General features: G+C 40.1%; 1 protein-coding gene across 2 annotated transcripts in view; it reads left to right on the forward strand.

Annotated features, from left to right (window-relative positions):
• The window catches only part of ZSWIM8 (zinc finger SWIM-type containing 8), a 60,994-nt gene that overhangs the window by 21,559 nt on the left and 16,944 nt on the right, over positions 1-22,491 (forward strand). For both annotated transcript variants that reach the window (XM_009897652.2, XM_054163324.1), the window contains exons 2-12: positions 2,034-2,187; positions 3,286-3,380; positions 8,476-8,648; positions 10,434-10,541; positions 13,056-13,137; positions 14,373-14,493; positions 14,829-15,030; positions 15,432-15,607; positions 17,907-18,915; positions 19,719-19,850; positions 21,345-21,524. In XM_009897652.2, coding sequence (XP_009895954.2) covers positions 2,034-2,187; positions 3,286-3,380; positions 8,476-8,648; positions 10,434-10,541; positions 13,056-13,137; positions 14,373-14,493; positions 14,829-15,030; positions 15,432-15,607; positions 17,907-18,915; positions 19,719-19,850; positions 21,345-21,524 — 2,432 coding nt within the window. The remainder of the gene's footprint in view (positions 1-2,033; positions 2,188-3,285; positions 3,381-8,475; positions 8,649-10,433; positions 10,542-13,055; positions 13,138-14,372; positions 14,494-14,828; positions 15,031-15,431; positions 15,608-17,906; positions 18,916-19,718; positions 19,851-21,344; positions 21,525-22,491) is intronic.

Here is a 22,491-nt window from a genome sequence, read left to right on the forward strand (position 1 = left end):
AAGAAAGCTGGTGAGGGACTTCTTAGGCTGTCAGGTCATGATAGGACTAGGGGGAATGGATAAAAACTAGAAATGGGTAGATCCAGGTTGGATGTTAGGAAGAGGTTTCTTAACCATGAGGGTGGTGAGACACTGGAACTGATTGCCCAGGAAAGTGGTGGAAGCCTCATCCCTGGAGGTTTTTAAGGCCAGGCTGGATGTGGCTCTTGGCAACCTGATCTAGTGTGAGGGGTCCCTGCCCATGGCAGGGGGGTTGGAATTAGATGATCCTTGAGGTCCCTTCCAACCCTAACAATTAAAACTGCAAGAATAACTCTCTTTTCATTGCTCAATTTCAAGAATGTAAGTGCCGCAGTTAGAACTTTCTATGGTATCCACTACTGCTGTAGTAGCATCAATGGTATCTAAGCTGACTATGTTGCATTTGTTTAAAACAGGATATATATATATATATTTGCTATTGACTATTTTAAAATAGTAAGGTTGTCTTGTTGTTGTTGGTTGTGTTATTTTTTTTCTAGTTACTTGATGAAAATTTTACACCTGTTCTGGTTGCCAAAAGTGGAAATGAGATGGCTTTTTTTTCTTTCCCAAAATCTCATTTATCTCCTAGCTCTAGAGGGAGGAGCACTCTACTTTTCCATTGTTATTCATCTTACAGTCTGCTGCACTCACATTTTTGTATGAGATAATAGCACTGTTAAACAGAAGCTCTGTCTAGATCATGAAGCAAAAGTCACTGGTGATGGAGAAACAATCCTTTGTGAAAAAGAAATGCTGCCTAATGAAACTAATTTCAGTGCAATCAAACAGTCATAAATGCAGGTGTTTGAAAACTGTGTTTTCTGTCCATATTTATATAATCCTTCCATTTGACAGGTCTGCTCAGTACTAGGGGAAATGATGGCTGCTTTGCTGTACTTTCAAAGCCCTCTCCTTTCCGCTCTGTTTTGCAGCTGTTTGGATTGGAGGGCCTCTCTAGGCAGAGGGTGAGAAAGCACTTAGTGACATCAGGGCTTAAGTTTTCCTTTGATATGTTGCCTAGAGGCTGGTGGGGAGGGAAAACTGAGGGGCAGATTGGTTTACATTCTGGCTTCCAGTGGTGTTTTAGAAGCTGGTTAGGGAGGTGAAGAGACATAACATTGAATATCTGAAACTGAATTAATTAGGCTCTTGGCAACAGGATTTGGATGAGGGATTCAGAGCTGCTGTGGTGATGTATCAGGAAGTGATCTAAGTAAAGCAGTGAGGTGGTTGCAGATAAGAAAAGTCTGGCATTTTGTATAGAGTGTAATATAGCTCAGAGTGAAGCAGAAACATAAGACTCCCATAGCCTGATGATAGAGAATCTTCAGCTGCACTTAAAAATATACAGAGTAGAGTTAGTTTGGTAGAAAGATGGTGGTTAAATGTGTTTATATAATGGTCTTCTTGTTATCAGCTAAGATCTTAACATGGGCTTGGTATAGTCAGCACTGTACAAATGTGAATTCCCAGTTGCTTCTGTAAACAAGTTGAAATACAAAGACATACACCATGGGTAAGAGAAATCAAACAAGTGCTAACTGAAATTGAAATTTTGTCAGTAGCCAAATACTGGATGATACCAAAGAAGTCTATACTGAGGTTCCTGGATAACCTCTCAATTGCTATCATGTGCATATACACTGTAGTAACTCTTCTCTGCTGTAATCACCAGGCATTCAGAGCATGTTGCTGCCATATTCTGACAGAAATGTATGGAAAATATTTGGTTGCCTGAAGTGTTGCTATAAATGGCTTCAGTTTTGTCAGGAGACAAAATTTGAGTCACTGATACCTGCTAGGCTAATGTAGCTCTCCTGATGAAGAACTGGGGTTTTGGGGAATGTGTACCCATGCCGTAAGGGACTGAAAATTTACTATCAGAATTGGTCCTTGAACTTTGTGAGATGAGAGGAAGTGGAAGAGCTCCCTACTCCAGTGGTCTCTTTAGTCTCTCATGAAATTTGTTCTCTAAATGGCTGATTGCATTTTCTATCTTGTCTTGCTAGATGGGCTGGTGATCCCATTGGTGGAACTGTCTGCAAAACAGGTTGCATTTCACATTCCATTCGAGGTGGTGGAGAAAGTTTATCCTCCAGTGCCGGAGCAACTGCAGCTTCGAATCGCCTTCTGGAGTTTCCCAGAAAATGAGGAAGATATCAGGTAATGAATACTACTTCTGTTTCATTGATGCTTAAGGAGAGTTCTGTTTGCTAAGGGAGGATGGTTGTCTGTTTACTGACCTGTATATTTGCTGCTTCTGCTGTTCTCATGTGTTTTCTGTGTGGATGGATTACTATGAGGTATGCTATGATACAGGATTTTATTTCAGAGTAAGCTGCTGTGCCTAAGTCCTAGGAAGAGCACATACACCCTTTAATTTGCCTGGCAGTAAATAGTTTGTAGAGTTTTATGCTTATGTTAGTCTTACACAGTATTCTTTCCAGTTTTAATCTGTTGCTTGAGTCAGAGCTTTAACTGGGCTTAGTATGCTGCACAAGCCTTTTGTTGGTGTAAGTAGGAGAATCAGAATTTGCTGAGTGGATCCAGTCAGAGAGAGAAATGTATTTCTTATGTTTCCACATAAATTGTGTGAGTACATAGTTTAAAACTTTGTGCTTTTTGATCTTTTAACAAAGATTTTGCTGAGGCTTTTATACTATAGGAGGCCTACCCATGGAACTGTGCATTCATAATTTTGTGCGAAGTAGCGATATTGTACTCTTCTAGAAAGAATCATCCTGGAAGTTCTTAGATGCATTCATGTAACATTCTGTTATCAGATGGAGGAGGTAATGTCAGAAGGGCTGATGTAATTTGTGAGATCCCCTGGGGGGAGAATAGAGCAAGCCAGCTGGTTGTACATGTTCATTATTCTGATGAGCATGGATGTAAAAAAACCCCTCACATGAGCATGCAGATCTAGAAATACAAGGAGTTTTTATTATGGCATGTTAACATTGTACCTTAAATTGATATTATACTGTGTATAAAAGCTTCATGTTAGACTACAAATGAATGTATTTCCTTAGGTTGAAATTCCTAGAAATGCCTGTGGCTATACATAAACTTAGGAAAAGACTGATGTTTTGTATGATGGAATTGTAGTGGAGAAATGGCAGAGAAGAGCTAGACTTCATCAAAAACTTTAAGATAGTAAGGGTCTTTCAAAAGCCATGTCAATAAAGAATGAAAGAGCATAATACTGTGAAGTTTCTTGAAGACAGACTGATCTTGATGTGTTATGTGTCTCTCCTGCAGATTGTACTCATGTTTGGCGAATGGCAGTGCAGATGAGTTCCAGCGAGGGGAGCAGCTTTTCCGGGTGAGGGCTGTCAAAGACCCTCTCCAGATAGGTAAGAGCATTGCACCTCCACATTTCTAGATAATTCATATTCCTGAAACCATAAAACCTTATCTGCAGTGGGAGAACAGTGGTATGGCTGTGGCTCAAGATGAGCTTTTCAGGCATCCTAGATTAAACTCCCTGCCAGATGCATTCCTTGTAGTGAGCTATTAAATACTTTTTATTTCATCCTCAATCAGTTCAGCTGTGAAACTTAGTGAAGTATTCTGAAAATTAGATATCCTTAATCTAATCTGTCTCAGCATTTTGAAAAACACCTGTGTTGAATGCCTTTGTCTGCATAATGTTTAAATTCCTCATTGATAAAGAGACCTTGATTTTCTAGTGGTCTGATCAAATGGATGCCTTATCTAAAGTGCATCTATGGCAGAGAGGAAGTTTGCAAGGTTTAATTCCTCTTGTAGCAAAAGAGTTGATTTAATACAGTTACTCATGTAGTATTTTAGCAGAAGGAAGCAGAAGTTTGGGAAGAACTAAAAGAGTGGGAGATAAGCATTGAGAAACACAAATTGCAAGAAACTAGTGAACTCTTACAAGAATATAGGGTAAAGCATCTGGAAAGATTATTTTTTTTTTCTAGGCAGTTGTCTACTGTAAAAACAATAGCAGGAATTCTTGGGAATTGTGTATGTGTGAGGAATGTATCTCATAAATAAAGGCATACCGAGTTGTCAGTGAGACCAGATAGCAATTCTGGAACATTTAATAAAATTGAGCTAAATAGGATTAAACTGACTTTGAGTACATTCATAATCTCCAGATGTCAGCAGTGAAATGCTGAGAGAAGGCCTCTAAGGCATTTACTGGACTTCAGGAAGGCAAATGTTTAAGCAAGACAAAATGAGTTGAAATACAGTTGGCTGAAATTCAGTGATTCCTGGGGCTTTCATGATGGAAAAGAACAGAATATTTAATAGACAGTGTCAAGACTGAGGTCAAAATTTCTTTCAGCAATAAAAAGGCACGGAGGTGAAAAGGAGTGTAAATGAACAAAGGCTGGGAATATTAATGCAAAACCTGTGCTTGGGCAAAGAGGGAGAGGAGTAGGGGAAAAGAGGTGGCGGTGAATGATAAAGGGGAGGAACTTGTCACGTATATAGAGCAACTAGGCTTCTTGACAAAGGATTATGTGTATGGAAGGAAAGGAAGTAACTTTATTTAGTGATGTTGTTTCCTCCTTAGTAGAGAAACTTAGAGGTGTTTGTGATTTCTCCTTCCTGCCTCCCCATGAGTTACAGCACAGAAGCTGTGCAGTATAGGTGGGGGTGACTGTAACATCAGTGGTCTGCTCCACATTATTTAGGGTGCATGATTGCAGTTTTGAGTTTTGTATACTGATAAATGGGAAAAGAAATGCAGGAAATTAAGCTGCCCTTGGAGAGTTTAATTTGGAGGGATACTAGGCAGTGCATTATGATACTGTGATCAACAGGACAAAGCTTGAAATGTCCCTTTTGGTCCTTTGAGCACATTTTCCTTTGCAGTATAAGATTTTTGTATGTTTTTTCTTAATCCTCTTGACAACATGCAAGTCCATATTAACTTCTGGACACTAGCACCTCTTTCCAATATTCCAAAAATGTACTTTTTTACAGTGTTCTGCTGTATATAGATAAAGAAATGGCTTTTGGAGACATTCTATGGCACATTCTTTTAGTAGTGCTCACATACCTGTCTCCTTGCACTGGAGACTTTATTGGTGTTCTCAAGTAGGTATGTTGTGGTTGCTGCTTTCAAGGACTTGTTTTATATCATAATCTTAATTTCTATTTAAAAAATGAAGAAGGCAGCAGCAGGTTCAGTCTGGATTGTAACTTTTCTCCTTGACTAGTGTCACTAAGTCTTCCCTTTTTAGAGATTCTCCTGGTTTAAAACAAACATCAACAATTGCCTTGCTTTACTTCCTGTCTGAAAGTTTTTTTGCTCAGTTCTCTTTTCCCATTTCAGTTACTCCTATGCAAAGGTGTGTTTGCTTTCTTTATTATAGGGGCATCAGAAGTACTAAATAGCAATGAAGAAAGCTTTGTGCCTGTACAGCAAGAAGCGTTCTTAGGAGGATGTTGATAACTCATAGGTCACTTAACTCTTAATTCCAGGTGCTTATTGAGTAGCTTGGGGTGTGTCAAAATTGTGCATTTCTACCTGAAATCATGAGGACTAACGGGACCTCAGAAAAACGAATAAACAGACTTGGAATTTCCTAATAAATGACTTTAATGATAAATTACTAAATGCCAAAGACATTGACATTACTGTCCTAAAATTCTGAAAGCTGTATTTTAATGATTGGGAAGCATATATTTCTTTTGTATACTCTTTCTGAGACATTGTTTCAGGTGTAGAGCAGTGAGAAGGATAGATTATGGACTACAAGAGAAGCTATTTTGGAGTACTTTTTATGTTTGATCAAAATACATGTCTTGAATATCAGAGAGGGCAGTGATAAAACCTGCTTCATGGTGTGGTAGATTACTCTTGGTGCTCTCTGTGTCATGTACCTGACACATCCTGAAAAGCATTGATGCTGGGTGCTTGACATTTGTTCTGTGCATAAGCAGTAAAACTGGTGCTCCTAAGAAGTGTAAGATGCGTGTTCTGTGTAGAAAGCCCGAGTGCTTTCACAGAGGCACTAAGCTTGCGCTGTGCCCACAGTGCATTTAAGAAACATGGTAGCTGGGTGGTGAGAGTCCTGGCAGAACAATTGCTTTGGCTTGCTGCTTGCTCTCAAGGTCTCCTGGGAATGGAGCTTGCCAAGAACAGGGTATAGATCTTAGTTTTTTTTTCTGGTGGGCTATATGCAGTTGCAGAATGGATGCTTCTGGTACATATAGATGTGGTTTTGAATGTATGCGTTCTATGCACGGAGTGCATAAACTGTTACCACATAGTGGAGCAGGAAGAGGGGGGAGGCAAGAACATTCTTGGGGACTCCATGAGGTGGCCAGGTCTCTGGGGTGTATGGTAGATGTGATTCTTCTCTTCATGTTTAAGGAGGAGGGTGAGAGCTGTGATTTGCAGAAAACGATAGTTAAACCAGTTTGACAGGGACAGTGGGATGAGCATTTCTTTAAACAGTAGTGTTAGGCTAAAGCATTCCACAGTCGTCCTCCTCATGGTCACATTTTCAGTCCCTGCATGCTTGGACAGCACAGTCAACTGAATTGTGGTGTTTTTCCTGGTAAAAGTAACTATTAATTTAATCCAGAATTTTTTCCTGGTATGGCTTCCTATGCTGTCCTACAAACAGTTGTTCAGTACAGCAAGACTGATGGTGCAAAAGAATTGGGCAGAGCTGCCTGAATTAGCAGTGTCAATAGCTGACATGATCATCAAGCTAGTTCGAGTTGAAGCTTGTGGTACATTGTGCTGAACCCCTTAAATTTTCTTTGTCTCTTTTTTAACTATTTTTCCCTCTTTGCATTTGATCAGTTAACTGTCTTCACGGTAAGAGCTTGCTGGGATTGCATAGCTGTGACCCGTTCTTCTCTAACACCTTTTGAATACTTCTTTTTCTCAGTGAAATAGAATTGCTGAACTTCAATGTCTGAAATGCTTAATTTGCTTTTGTGAAAATTAGGGCATTTTGGCATTAGTCTGAGATGCTTCTAGTGTAACAGAAGGACTAGCTGAACTGTTTGGGTTGTATTATCCCATAAATTAGAACTGTAGCTGGTAATAAGCACAGCAGTAATTTTGTGTGAATGCCTTCTTTTGTTTTGATTCTGTTCCAATTGCTAAAATGGCTGAAGAATTTGGATGATACCGTGTGCACTAATCAAAATAATCACCCACATCAGGAAGTGGATTTGAATTCTGGTGAATGTAAGAAATAGAAAGGTTAGGTAAGGTAAGAGCAAGTTTGTGTTGGCATGGAGGTTACATTTTGAGTAAGAAATAGGGCACATTGTTTTAAGTGGGATTTAGTAGGTTAAGTGCACTCCTGAACACCATCATAGATTCATTGGTTGGGTTGGAAGGGACCTTAAAGATCATCTAGTTCCAACCGCCTGAGATCATTATTACATTATCACAGTATCATAACAAAAACTTGATAATGTTGATTTATAATGCACTTCCATGTGCTGCTGATGGAGAAACTATTTCAGGCCTCTATCCCAAGCCATGTGTTTTCACTTAGGGTAGATTGTTGAACTGAATTTTCCCTATGGCTTTGATACCCTGGGTCCTGTGATTCATTAAAACAGAATTTGAGACTAGCGGAAAGGTTGTGAGGCTGATACTCATTGCTGTAGAGAGTGATTTAATGGTGATAGGGACCTTCAGGACAAGTAGAAGATTTATGTTCCTTATGACCCTTTCCTGCTCTTAGTGTGCTTGCCTCTGGATAACCCATTACCCATAGAAGAAGCTGCATCATGAGTTTACGTAAAGCCAAGCCTCATTAACATTCTTTGTCATCCTACCTGAGATGAGATTCATAATTTATTTGTTTGATCACAGATTAATGGGGCTGGATTCATTGAAGTGTAACTGCTGAAATTTCCCTTTTCCATTGATTTTATTCTAAGCAAGAGTGAATTTTTGTATCCCGAGTACATGATATATAAAAATGAGATATTTGCAGAATTGCAAGGGGTACTCAGTTTATGAGAAACGGGTAGCTTCTGAAGCCTCAAAGTAAATCTAAGTGTTCAGGTGTAAGTGCTGCTGTTTTTAGTTCACAGTAAGATTGTGAAAGCTGTCTGACTTAAAAATAATTTGGAAGAAGTTGCCTAGCCTGTTGCCAGAGTTCATTAACATAGAAATCATGCCTAAAATGTGTGTAGTCTAGCTTTGACCTTGTGATCAAAACCCTATTTTTTTCAGTGATGGCTTTATCCAGTTATGCATTTCTTTGTTAAATATTACTCTAACTGTATAAATGAATGATATGAATATTTTGTAAAGCTGGTCTTTTTCAAGCTCATAACATGTTATGCTTCTCTGCTAATGTTACGCTGTAGATGACTGGAAAGAAAGAAGTACTGGAAATTCTAGGTCCATGTTTCACTATTTAAATGGCACAGACTGGATCTGTCTCCTAAGCACCGGAAGAGTCACTTTGGACTTTTGAATTTTCACAGGTTTCCATCTGAGTGCCACTGTGGTACCCCCACAGATGGTGCCACCTAAAGGTGCATACAACGTGGCGGTGATGTTTGACCGATGCAGAATCACATCGTGCAGCTGTACCTGTGGAGCTAGGGCCAAGTGGTGTGCTCACGTCGTGGCGCTCTGCCTCTTCCGCATACACAATGTAGGCCTTTAAGTACTCTTCTGCTCTCCCCTAGGCATCTCCTCCCAGCCCCTCCTCATGGTTCTATGGGACACACTCCTTCTTGAGGGAAGTTGTTCTTGGCACTCTTTTGCTTACAGATTGTGCAAATGTTCGCTCACAGTTGCAGTCTGCAGAGTGAATTGTCTGAGGCAATGTTCTTTGATAATATGCAAATTAAGGGTAGATAGAGTCCTTTTAGGCCCCTTCCTGCTTCTCATTTAAATGCTAGAATTACTCATTCTTCAGTTCTACAAGGAGTAAAAGGTCACCAGTAGTTAGTGTTTTATTAGAAGCCTTTGTAAATAAGGGATTTGAAAGCACTTTCTTTAGGGTTGGGTTGTATTTTTTTTGATCAGAGTGCGGAAAGTAAGTAATTTTGATCACTGCTACCCTTTATGTTCACCAGTTCATTTTAACATGCTGAGGCAGGTAAGTACCATTTTGTCTTGTAAGATTTTGGTCAAGTTTATGTTTTCATTTGACTGATTGTATTTTGTGTGGCTTTCTGTAGAGTGAAAACTAGTTGTTTCAACAAACTCCAGGTGAAAATGGGTAGAATAAACATGAAATATGCAGTTTGAGGATTTAGACTTGCATGCAGATTAGTTTCCTCAGTCTTTGGGAAGCTGAGAAACACACCTCTTCAGGAAAGAAAGCTTGAAAGGAACAGAAGATTTTCTGCTGTCACAGAACATTTCATATCTAACATGCTCAACTCCAGATTTTTGAATTAGGGCTAATAACTTGCTGAAGCTTATTAATGTTTCACGATGGACAGTTATAATAGACTTAAACTGATAGTCTTGTGAAGTCACCAGAGTATCAGTATACTTTCTGTACTTGGCACTGGAGAGTTGGAAAAGCGGTATATTCTGCTTTGAATTGTTAGTACCATTTTTAAATGGTGGGTATGGAGAGTGAGGATAGGGAACAAATTTTCATTTATGTTGTTTACACTCCTAAAGTTAGGACACAGTGTAAGATTAAAGATAATTGTTTTTCCTCCGATCCTTTATTCTACCTATAAAAAAAAGATGGTGAAAGGGTTTCCATATCTGTATATACTGATTACTGACCCTAGGAAGTTACAAGCTGAGACATATTGCCCTATGTAGAGAAATCAATATCAGAAGCATCTTTAATATCAAACTGTTCTTGCCTGTTTCCAGGTTCATTTTTAGGTAGGTGACATCTGGACATTGTTTTGTTGTGTAGAGTGATAAAGGTTAAGAAACTACTTTTGGTGTGGTGGTTTGTTTTTTTTTTCCCATTTTATTTTTTTGTGTATGTGGTTTTGTTTTTCTTTTCCCTGTTGTTTTTACAGCCTATAAGTTATTGAAAGCTGTGGGAAAAGACTGATACTAATACTGAAGAGAAACCCAATAATGAGATGAAAGAGGTGGTTTTGATTCTGTGAAACAGCCTCCCACAGAGCCAGAAGCCAGAAGCTTTCGTTTGCCAGAAGCTTTAAGATACTTGTGAAATTTCTGCCAGTATTTATGCAATTGTTAGCAACAACAGATCTTAAGCACAGCTTCAGATAAATTCTTAAAAGCAGTTTTTATAAAGCCTAGACAACTTACTTGCATCTTATCTGCAATACACCGCATAATTACAGAAAAAAACCCAACCCACCTGCCCATGAAGATGAAGCATGACATGTATCAGCATAATTACTGTTCATAACACTTACCTATTCAGTGGAGACAGCTTCATGAAGTCTGACCTGTTAATGGCGTATTCTATCTCCTTTTCTCTCCTCAGGCATCTGCAGTATGCTTACGAGCACCTGTTTCTGAGTCCTTGTCTCGCCTACAAAGAGACCAATTGCAAAAATTTGCTCAGTACCTAATCAGTGAACTTCCACAGCAGGTAAATGGGGACACTTACTAGGACTGGCTTTTTGTGAAATTTAGTTGTCTTTATTCTGAGTCAATTTATATAATGCCTTTTGTTGCAGGATGACTAGTTACGCCATTTAGTTGTGAGTTGTTGGGAAGCCTTTCAGTTCTTGCCCTTCCACATTTGACAATCCATTATTTGACAATTGTCTATTGCCAAGTAAAAGATTTGGAGTGTCTTAAAAGGAGAAAGAAGAGTGGCTATGCATATTAACATGAATATACACTCAGCATAAAATCAATGCACGCTGGTGAAAACTTTATGCCAGCACAAATAAGAATTTGGGTTTTTTGTCTGTGTGTTGGGTTAGTTAAGTGGAGAAGACTACCTAGGGGATGTGTTGTATGTGCTTTAGATGGGCATTTTCCAGTGCACCCATTTGGTGACCTTTTGGGTTCCCCTAGTGTAACTTCTTGGTGTTATTTTTTAGTCAAATTTTCTCCCTTATTCCCTAAGTATCTATGCTGTTCAAAGTCAGGTCACTTACAAAGCTTGCACAAAATACACAGGAGCACCTAAATGATTGTGAAATGTTTGCTTAAAAAAATAGAAGAGCTTAGCAACTTTTTTTTGCTGGCTCACCCAAAGGAGCTTGAGGGAAAAAATGATCTGCATGGCTATCTGTCACATTTCAGTAGTGTGTGCATAATGTCTTAAGTAGGAGTTAGATTACTGTCAGCATGTGCCTAAAATTCATGTTATCATGCTGTGCTTGGGACACTGGGATATTCTATTGCTAATATGTCCTCTCAATTTCCTACAGAATACTAATCCTCTTACGAAAGCAAATAGAGGAATAGTATAATATGAAAGTGATATAAAAATACTGGGGTTGTGTTGCTGAGAGTTCAGCACCCATAGTGTGTGCTGCATTACATAACAGACAAAGCTTTTCTTCTCTCCTTATGGACTTGAAGCTCTGTCATCTAGTCTGATGCTTAATAAAGGAAGGTTTTGAAAGACTGTCAGTGGTAGTAGTTGTTTCCTGAATGGCATGCAAGTTGTTTGCTTTCAAATATTCTGTCTGCTCCTTTTTTGGGGGTTTATTTCTTATTCAGTCCTTTGTACAAGCTATGCACTCAGGAATGTCTGGATTATTTAATTTAACGTATTTTTGCCAGATAATCTGATGGAGGCTGCCTGACAGAAAAGTCTGGAGTCTGTTGGCACATACATCTCAACTTGTCTTCCCTTGAAAAGGGGAATGCATGCCATAGACTCTCCCAACAGTCTCATTCTGGGACTTCAAGATTTCTGGGTGCAGATAAATACTCTTGGTACCTTAGGATACCATATTTTGACTACATAGTCTAGAGTTAGAGTAGGCTGTGCATATAATTGTATTTTATCTGTATTTCTACCTTGTGAATGACATTATGGTCAGCATATAATGCTGAATTACTTTCAAGTGTAAAGGCATGGTGGTCTGGGGGAATACAGCTAGATAAGGAGATGTTTTTTGAAGCCTCTGCAGAAAGTGCTTTCCATATGTATGACAACATCAGTGATGCTGGAATATATTACCCAGTTCTTCTCCCAAGAGTTATTTCCCTTTGTGAAGACAGTAATCCTCTTCCAATTAAATATGAATATTTTGGCAAAAGTACCTGAAAGGTAGTTGCTCCAGGTCCCTGATGCTTCAACCTTAAGATATGACATTAGCTAGACCTGGGACTTTTCTGCTTTGTCGTGACTTAAAATACATAGTAGCGGGAAATGGTACAAGAATAGCTTAAGGCTGAGGTGCTTTCCTCAGATAACTGATATGCAAAATATCCTTCTGAAGCATTGTTTTTCTCCCATCTTCTGAGGGGCATCCATTCTGTTTGCAAATGCAGGTGTACAGCATATGCCTTGCTTTACACAGTAGATGTGATCCTTAACCTTGGCTATTCCATGGAGAGAAGTGAGCCTTCTTTGCTCTGAACTGTCCAGTAGCTATGATTAGTTTACTGTTGAGTGTGAGCTAATATGTAGACGATCCCTATGGTAACAGGATGGTAAAAAAGCTAAAGTCTGCCCAAAACCTTATGTGTAGATGGCATTTATAGTTTGCCTCTGTTCCCATTAACTTGGGTTTTAATGAAAGGATTGAGGAACGAAAAACAACACTCAGAGCACAGGAAAGGGTTGATCTTGAGTTCTCAAAACATAGCTGTAGTATCACTCTCTGTGAGCTCCTACTCTAGAAATGAGAAAGGAACTAATTAATTACCTATGATGCTTTTGTTTACTTCTTAGGGTGTGAATGTAGTATGTAGCCTTGCATATGAGCTTGCTTTGAGAAAGAGAAGGATCTAAGAGCTGATTTGCTGTTATGCAATCTTTAGCACCCTCTGTCGTCCTTTCTGAAAACCTGACTGTGTGTATTTAATACTTCTGAAATTATCAGTGTTTCAGTCATGATAATCCAGGCAGATCTTTGGCTAGGTAGATCAGGGTGAGAAGCGCTGTGTGTATTGAAAGTTTGCTTCATGTTTTCAGATTCTTCCAACAGCTCAGCGCTTGCTGGACGAGCTGTTATCTTCTCAGTCTACTGCCATCAACACAGTGTGTGGAGCCCCAGGTAACCTAAATATATATTATGTCAGTAATCTCTGTCATAGGTAAGAGGTGGATATACTTCCATTGCTTCAAGTTTCTGAACTGGTCTGTTAGCATATTGGGACAGTGGAGGTGGGGATTGCAGGTGGAGGTTCAAGAAAAGGGATGAGTACAGACACTTGCATGCATGTATTGCACAGCAAGAGGCAATTGCTGGTGTAATGGTCACCTCAGAGTGTATGCAGAGCAAGGGATCCTCAGGCGATGCACCTTTTTAAGGGAAGCTTTTTCTTTTTAAATTGGCATTAATTACAGACTCCTGGAAATATTGATTGAAAGGTACCTTTCCAACCTATTTGAAACAGGACTGTTTGCAACACTGTATTGGGTTGGCTGTGGCTTTTGCTATCTTAGCCAAATCATAGCTACCAAAGAGGTTATTCTTACTTCAGTGTTGTATTAGAGGTATTCCTAATTTAGATGTTGTGTTACCCCTTCAGTTAAGATTTTTTTCCTAATGTCAAGAATAAATTATCCTTTTTAGCATCTTTTATTACCAAGAAGAATTTCTCTGCATTGTTTGCAATTCCAAGTAGCTGTAGTCTGTTAATGATTACCCTTTTTAGATAAAATTAGCCCATTTTCCTCAGTCTTGCCTCATAGGTCATGTGCTCTGTGCCTCCAACTGTCTTGATGCCCCTCTGCTATATCCACTCTGGTTTCTCAGTTCCTGGCTTGGGGAGATTTAAAACTGTATTAAATATTCCAGCTTTAACTTTACCAGTCCAAGGTAGAAGGGGATTGAATGAATTCCTTAAATCTGCTAGCTGTGCTTTTCTTAATATAGCCCAGCTTGCAGGTTGTTCAGCTTAGCATCCACCATAATCACCAAAACCTATCAGCTATTCATCCGTTTGGTTTTCAGTCTGTACTGGTGTGTGGAGTTTTCTGTCCCAGGCTCAGAAGTGTACATTTTTCCTCAGTGAACTTCATGCGGTTTCTGTTGGCACAGTCCACAAATTTCTCCTGGTCTCGCTTGGTTGTAATGCTACCGTTCAGCATGCCAGCCAAGTCTCCCAATTTGGTGTTGTCAGTGGTTAAGGTAACATTATGATGGCATTTTGAGGTAGTTCTGAAACAGGTGAAATAAACTGTGCAACACTGCCTGCGTTCTCTTTATAATCTCTGTGGCTGGACACAGAGAAGAGAGTATCATTCAGAACCTGCAGACTATATTTGTGTTACTCTTTTGTCAAGATCCCACTGCTGGACCCTCTGCGTCAGATCAAAGCACCTGGTACTTAGATGAGTTTACTTTGAGTGACAACATAAAGAAAACCCTTCATAAATTCTGTGGACCCTCTCCTGTTGTTTTCAGGTAAACTGTTTCCCATTGAAGGGAAAATGTGATATTCATGTAATCTGTATAGCCTGTATCCTTATGTGATGCCTTGGGCTGAAGGATGCTTAGTTTCACGGTCACTCTTCTGGACTGTATCGTCCAATGTTATTTGAGTGCAGCACACGGATTTGCACAATGCCTTGCTTTGTGTGATGTTCTCAGTTTTGTTATGCATCCTCTCTTTTAGGTCACGTGTGTCTGTCCCATTTGAGGTATAAATACACCTTTTTTATATGGAATATGCTCAGGAGATGTTGTGGCTCTGCTTGATTTAAAATTTTCTCATCCCTGCTCTTTTGTTTTATCTGCAGTGATGTGAATTCAATGTATCTCTCTTCCACGGAGCCACCAGCTGCTGCTGAGTGGGCATGTCTCCTGCGTCCCCTACGAGGAAGAGAGCCTGAAGGAATCTGGAACCTGCTTTCCATTGTACGGGAGATGTTTAAGAGACGAGATAGCAATGCAGCTCCTTTGCTGGAGATTTTAACTGACCAGTGTCTCAACTATGAGCAGGTAGTCAAATCTCTCTGTGGCGTGTGAAACCAGGCTGAGCCACTGACCGTCCCTGTACAATCCATGGCTGAATATGTATATATATATATATATATATATATATATATAGTAGTCTATATGCACATGCTTCTCCTAAAAGCTAAAAAAATGGTAAAAACCCACCCCAAATTCTGAAATAATGTTACATTTTGCTCTTGTACTGATTTAGTGATATCCCAGTAACACACCTCAATCCTTTTAAGATGAATATATAGAGTCTTATCTCTCGTTCAGCATATTTCACTTCATTTCTACCCAGAAAGCATGGTACCAGCTACAGATCCTGTGATTAGGAGCTTAAGTGAGAGCAGGGGGTGAGATTTTGGTCACAACACAGCTCCACTGAACATTTTCTTCTACAGATAACTGGCTGGTGGTACAGCGTGCGAACATCTGCATCACACAGCAGTGCCAGCGGGCACACGGGACGCAGCAATGGCCAGTCAGAAGTAGCTGCTCATGCTTGTGCAAGTATGTGTGATGAGATGGTGGTTCTTTGGAGGCTGGCCGTCCTTGACCCAACTATTAGCCCACAGAGGTGAGCACCAGAATCAGATGCATTCCCATTTATTTCTGTGTTACTCAAGCACACTCAAGGGTTTCTTTCTGTAGATTTCTTGTATTTGTGTCATTACCTCATTACCTGTTCAACCATCAGTCCTCCTGGACTGTGTGCCATGTAAGGTTCAAGAGCACCATAATTACTTTAACTGCTATTGCTGCTCACTTTTAGCAATATCACTTACTGTGAATAATTTGCTTTTTGAGAGTTCTTCTTTACATATGTATGTAATTCTGCATTTCAGTGTCTCAGTGGAGAATATTTCTTTGAATTCTAACACTGGCTACCAATAAATTTTAATGGTTTCTTAATTTGACTATGCAGCAATGTAATGGATTTCTGTTCAGCTCAATCACACACTATTGTCTGTTTCAAGATGAACTGTTTCTTGCTTTCTGTGCTCTTAGGGAGTTTTTGTGCAGTGTATAAGTAAACAGCATCACTTGTGTATGATTTTCAGTCAATATTTTAAATTGTCTAAGGAAAAACTGTGAGGTTTCAGCAGGTTTCTGAACCATTTTGTGTCCTGGTATATCACTACTATCAATTTGGTTGGTATATCTAGTCTACAAAGTGTGTTGTAAAATATACTGAATTACGTGCCATAAATGACCAGAAAAAGTTTTTCAGAACAAATGAAAACAGGGTGGTATTTTCAACACAATTACAAATTAATGGGATTTGCTTTCTCTGAGTAGTGTAACATTAATAAAATGCCCTATATATGTAAGGTACATCAGGGACAACAAAATGAGTGCAGTTTCTGTCTTGGACATACAGTTTACAATATGAAGTAGCTAAACAGGGGAAGAAAACAAATTAAAAAATGTAGGAAACTGGAATAAGGCTTAAAATAAACTCAAGCATCAATCAGTTCAAATAGAAAAACCAAAAAAGGTTTTGGCTTTTAATACAGTATGAAGCTGTGCAATGTGTATTCACATTTGACTTATTTGGTGCAGTTCACATTTGCTCTGATCTCCTGGTTGAGCTCATGCATAATTGAAATGCTTCTGTTTGATTACTTACTCTCTTGGCATTTGAATAGTCACCAAGAAGAACCCTCTTCTACTTGTTCTTGCTGTTCTTCCTAGCAAATCATACTGAGACTTGCTACCTCCTTCCTAGTTACCTTTTATAAATAGTTTCACCTTTTTTCCTTTTGAAAATCTCTCCTTGATGAAGTGCTATCAGTCTGCTCCCTTGTTAATTTCTTAGATGGCCAAATAGAAGCAGTCTGTTTTGTTTAGTCACTTTTGTCCTAAACTGGGTTACACCATTTTAATTTGATTGTTTTGTTTGTTTGTTTTGTGGTTTTGGGGTCACTTGTTGTTGTTGTTTTTCTTTGGCTTTTGATAGGAAATCAGAGGATTGCAGCCTTGGTCTTGTACCTCAGTTCTCTGAAATCTGTGGCAGAAGCAAGATGGCAATTGCTTGAGACACTTGTTGCAATTTCTAGAAATGTCTTTTTCTTCTTTAATTAAATCTCTCAAATGTGTAATCTCTTTAGATGTCTTGCTCATATGCTTAGACCCTGTGTGAGATTTAGGGCTGGAAAATGCAGAAATGCTTTCTTCTTCCTGTGGTATTATGTGCCATGGGACTAACTGCTGTGTATTTTAAGTTTATATAACTCTAGCAGCTTGCTGCTTCCTCAGTTATTTGAACATCAGTTATTTTTGTCTTGTTCTATGCTTGTGACTTGCAACAGTTTAATCTCCTGATGATAGTCTGCTAAAGCCTAAATTAAATTGTTGAGCTTTAGACTGGTGTGTCAGGGTAAAGAGGTGAATACCTGGGAGGTAGATTAGGTGGTCCTATCTGGCATTGTGCTTCCCTGGGTAGGCTGTTTAGATTGTTGTGAACGTTTTGACTGGAGTTGTTCACAAATCTCTTTCACAGCAGTTGCAAGCTTTTGTGAAGGTTTCCAAGAGCAGCTCCCCATGGCACTCACTGTGTCAGACTGAGACTGATGAGGCTCACATTACTAATACCTTATTTAGGGCAGATAGCAAACAGGACAGCCAGTATTTAATTTCACACCTCCTGGTTTATAGCATGCTTTCATGTTGGTACTGTTCACATTTTGTTTGATTATCATGGGCCTGTCTTGCACTTGGCTGTAATACCCGTGTTCCCTTTTTTCATCCTGTTTGTACTTAATTCAGCAGGAGATGTTTGTGATCCAGAGAAGGAGGTGTTCTGTGGCTGAGAGGTGGTTTGTTGCAGGTGTGTTTTGTGCCCACTTTCTCACCTGTACTCTTTCTTCTCTTAGGCGCAGGGACCTTTGCTCACAGCTCAGACAGTGGCAGCTGAAAGTCATAGATAATGTTAAGAGGGGTCAGCACAAGAAATCACTGGAGAAGCTTTTCCAGGGTTTCAAGCCAGCTGTGGAAGCCTGTTACTTCAACTGGGAGGAAGCTTATCCCATTCCTGGGATAACATACAGCAGCACAGACAAGAAGAACTCATTCTGTTGGGTAAAGGCCATCCAGCAGAGGAGCTGCCGATTACAGTGTACAGAAACTGCCTGTGAGGCTGGAAGAACCCATGGACAGGAGCCTGGGGCACCATGTCTGCTGCCTGGGGACAGGCTGCGTCCCTCTCCCCAGGAGCCAGCAGTTCGTCCGAAGGAACTTACGGGAAAGCGGAAAGTTGTCTCTGAAATGCCGCAGAGGGTTCTGAGACGGCTTTCAGCAGAAGGTGACAAAGCTGTGTACAAGACTGCGGTGGGCAAAGCAAAGTTGCCAGTGAGTAAAAGCTTGACCAATAAGCATAGTGGGAAACGCCGCATGAGCAGTGAGGACAGCTCTCTGGAGCCGGACTTGGCAGAGATGAGCCTGGATGACAGCAGCTTGGCTCTGGGGGCGGAAGCCAGCAACACGTTTAGTTTTACAGAAAGCCCACTGAGCAGGAGCTACCGGGACACCTTTGAGGAGGATGGTGGGGTGTACTTTTCTGAGGGACCTGAGCCCAGTATCAGGAATGCTTCCATGGCCAAGAAATCTCCCAAGGATCCTGTGGGGGAATTGGGTAGCGGTGATGATGACCTGCCTTCCGCAGATGAGAACAGTGGTGGTGTGAGCCTGAAGCCAGAAGAAGTGGGAGAGAATGGTGCAGCAGGTGGAGGGGATGATGGAGAAGAGGAAGATGATTACCAGGTATATTATCTGAATCCACAAGAAGTATCCAAGGAAGATGATGACAAAGCTGAAGGGGGAAATGAAGAGGAGCAGGATATATTTGCTGGTATAAAACCTCTGGAGCAGGAGAACCGGATGGAGGTGAGCTGAATCTAGTTTAAACCACTGTTTTGCAGTTTTACCTATTGTGTACATCACAGTCTTAGCACCCTCCTATCTGTCATGCTTAACCTAGTACATTGTTAAATTATGTGCTTAATTATAATGTTGCTATAACCCATATCTTAACGTATCATAAGGTATCTACAGTCTTAATGCACTGGTGTCGGACGTCTGTTTCCCAGAAGCTTGACTCCCTGTTTCTGGGTGAACTTCAAGTGCATCGCAGATTGAGCTTGTCCCACTTCACACTCCAAGATTTGTAAACGTAGAGAAAACACTGTGTGCTTTTTACTCAATCTTACCCTTGGAGGTGGCAATATTGAGCCGAAATTAAAACAGTAAAACTGAGATGTATCTAGCAGGAAAAAGTTAAATACAGCTATGTTGGCAGAAATGTTCTAGAAAGCCAGAGGCAATCTAAACAGGCTCTGTCACATTCCTGTAGTAACCTCAAAATACATCCAGACCTTACACCTATATGAGCAAGCAGCTGAAATGGAGATGCATGGAAATAGTTATAGTCAGACAGTTTGGGCTGTAGGGTTTTTTTGAGCTATTCTCTGATCTCTTGTAGTGCTTGGAGAGAGGAGGGGGTGGAAAGATGGAAGAAAAGGCTTTATGGGAGGTGCTTAAAGGGCTGATGTTGAAGGTCCACGAAAGAACACTGAAAACACCTACTGCTGCAATTAATTGCAGACTTTTTTTGCAACAAGTGGTTTGAGCAGGCTAGCTACAACCTGCGAGAGTGTGGTTTGAATATGACCATCTGTTCTTTCTCACAGATCCTGTTTGCCTGCGCAGAGGCCCTGCATGCGCATGGATACAGCAATGAAGCATGCCGCTTAACCGTAGAGCTTGCCAGGGATCTATTGGCCAACCCTCCAGACCTCAAAGTGGAGCAGCCACCAACTAAGGTAGAGAGATCTTCTCTAGTTTTGGGAGTAGGGAGTAAGTTGAAATGAATATGTGGGATGGATACCACACATTCCTGGGCGTTTCTCATTTGCTGTGATTTGCTGATGCTATCTCTGCATTGAACTTCCAGATTTCATTCACGTGCTTGATCACTATGTGTGTGTAGGTGAATAAAAGGGAGAAAGATAAAGAGGTCATTCAGCAGGACTTGGAGTCTTCAGAAACTTGAACTTAGTTAAAAGCTTCTTCACTATTCTTTATGCTTTAGAGAGAAGCTTGGTTTGGCTGTTAAAAGCTTGTGACTGTTTTAGGCTGTGCCTTTAAGAAAGGGACAGTTGCTGGAACACTCTGAATGTCTTGGAAATAATAACGAAAACAAGATATTCTAAACAAATTTCATTGGTAGATAGGTAGAATGCAACTTTTAGTTCAGTTTGAATCTCAGTTAGTGCAGTTCTGTCTCTTTTTCAGCCTGTTTCAGTCTCTCTGAGCAAGAGCTGCTGGACAGAGTTAACCTTGAACTAACAGATGAGAAAAACTAATTCTTGCATATGCTTTGAGCTAACAGAATTTCCTTCTTAATAATTACCTTTTTCTTTCTCTCTAACCCTTTTTGGGAAAAAAGGGAGGTAGGGGGAGAGAGAGGGTACAGGGGGGGACACCCTCCTGGCTGGAGGAGAGAGTTTTGTTCTGTATTACGTTTTTTGCTGTATATTTCTCTCTATATATTGTAAATATTGTATATTGTGTATATATCCATCTGCATTTCATCCTGTTTGTAAATACAGCTAATTCATATCTTTGCTTCTCCGACTGAGTTAGCCGTGGTTTCTTTGTGTGTGTGGGGAGAACTGAACTTTCTCTCACCACCACAAAGCTGCAGCTCCTTTATGAATGTATTTTAAATCAATTGAACAAACCACACTATCTAACATCAGTTTCAGAGGATGTTGTGTCTAAGAGATACTTGGTGCTGTGTGCTATGAGATCATATAGCAGTCATAAAATGTCTGGATTTTTGTGCAGCTCTGTGCAAGTGACCCTGTTTCTTGTGAGTCTCTCCAAAACCTTAGTCTCCTGTTTCATGATGTACACCAATGGAAACATTAGAAATTTTGCTGTTTCAGGATAGAGGGTGGGAGAGGAAGGAAATAAGCATAAACTTCTGGAAAATCACTTGTAGTGACACCAAGCAGTGTTTGTTGTGTGGAAGGATTCCCTTGGAACCCATGCAACATCTGCCTGCACAGCATCAGTCCAGTAGTGAACAGAGGTTTTATCAATGAGCCACCTCTTCCACTGTGGTGTGCTGTGGGTGAGAAAGAGGAATTAATGATGTTATCAATAACCACTGTGAGTTGTGATCCCTCAGCAAAGGGAATAAAATCTGTAGATGTTTTATTTTGCTAATTCTTGCAAAGAGTAGGAGGACAAGCATAGAAAAATTTAGGATATTTAGGAAAGCATCCTGTGACAAATTCCTCCCCAAACAGGGCAAAAAGAACAAGGTATCAACCAGCAAGCAGACGTGGATGGCAACCAACACCTTGTCTAAAGCTGCTTTCTTGCTGACGGTGTTGAGTGAGCGACTGGAGTACCACAATTTGGCCTTCCGAATAGGAATGTTTGCTCTGGAGCTGCAGAGACCACCTGCTTCTACAAAGGCTCTGGAGGTATGAAACATCTCAAAAAACAGCAGAATGAATCCATGAGCAACGTTGTTCTGTTTGAATGCTTTTGGTCGTGTGGTTTCCATTTCAACTCCTGATATTTGGTTATGCTTTTATGTGCTTCCTTAAAACTGATTGCAGTGGGACTATGCACATCCGTTTAGCACACACTGATCTGCCAGAGAAGTGATTAGAAATACCATTTCACATGGCATTACCTTCATTGATAGGAAACTTAGACATCCTATTTCAACAGGCCTTTTGTTTCATGTGAAGTCACAGGCTTTGAAATATTTGAAAATATAGAATCATTTATGAATGTATTATTTTGATTGCAACAGCTTACTGCTTAACTGTTTCCAACTTGAAAAACTGAAAATAAAACTGAAAATAATTCATAGTTGCATTGATGAAATGGTTTGAAACTTATTCCTCAGGGTGAATCGATGCAAATGTTACATATTTGAAAAATGTAACTCTTGCTGACACCTCATGTGTTGGCAAGTGAACATAAGCACTGTACAGGTGTATTACTCTGGGCACTGCTTGATTACTACCAGGCTTCCCGTTTAGAAAAAGGGCACGTTCAGTTAAGACCTTGTCTGTGTGATTTGTCAGCTGCCTTGCTTTGCACTGCGGAGTTGTGCAGTCCCTGGAGGTGTGTATTGTTGCTAGGAATCCGCAGACTACATTTGGTTTGCGAACTATCTGTACTTTTTATGATTTGGTTAGAAGATTGAGATTGGCAGTCACTTGGTATCTAAAAGAAAACAATCACTTGCACATGTTACGAAGGGAGAGAGTGCAGAAATGACACAAAATAGTGAAATGTAACAGTCTTCATCCTGGTGGCATGCGTGCTGCCACTTCATACCCGTTCTTCTGCTAGTCAGTCTCTGTTGTCTCAGCCGGGTATGTTACTTAACACAGCATCCTTTTCGTCCTGCAGTTGTGAGTAATCACTTTTTTC

The sequence above is a fragment of the Dryobates pubescens genome, chromosome 8 (assembly GCF_014839835.1).
Source record: "Dryobates pubescens isolate bDryPub1 chromosome 8, bDryPub1.pri, whole genome shotgun sequence".
NCBI classification, from domain to species: Eukaryota; Metazoa; Chordata; class Aves; order Piciformes; family Picidae; genus Dryobates; species Dryobates pubescens.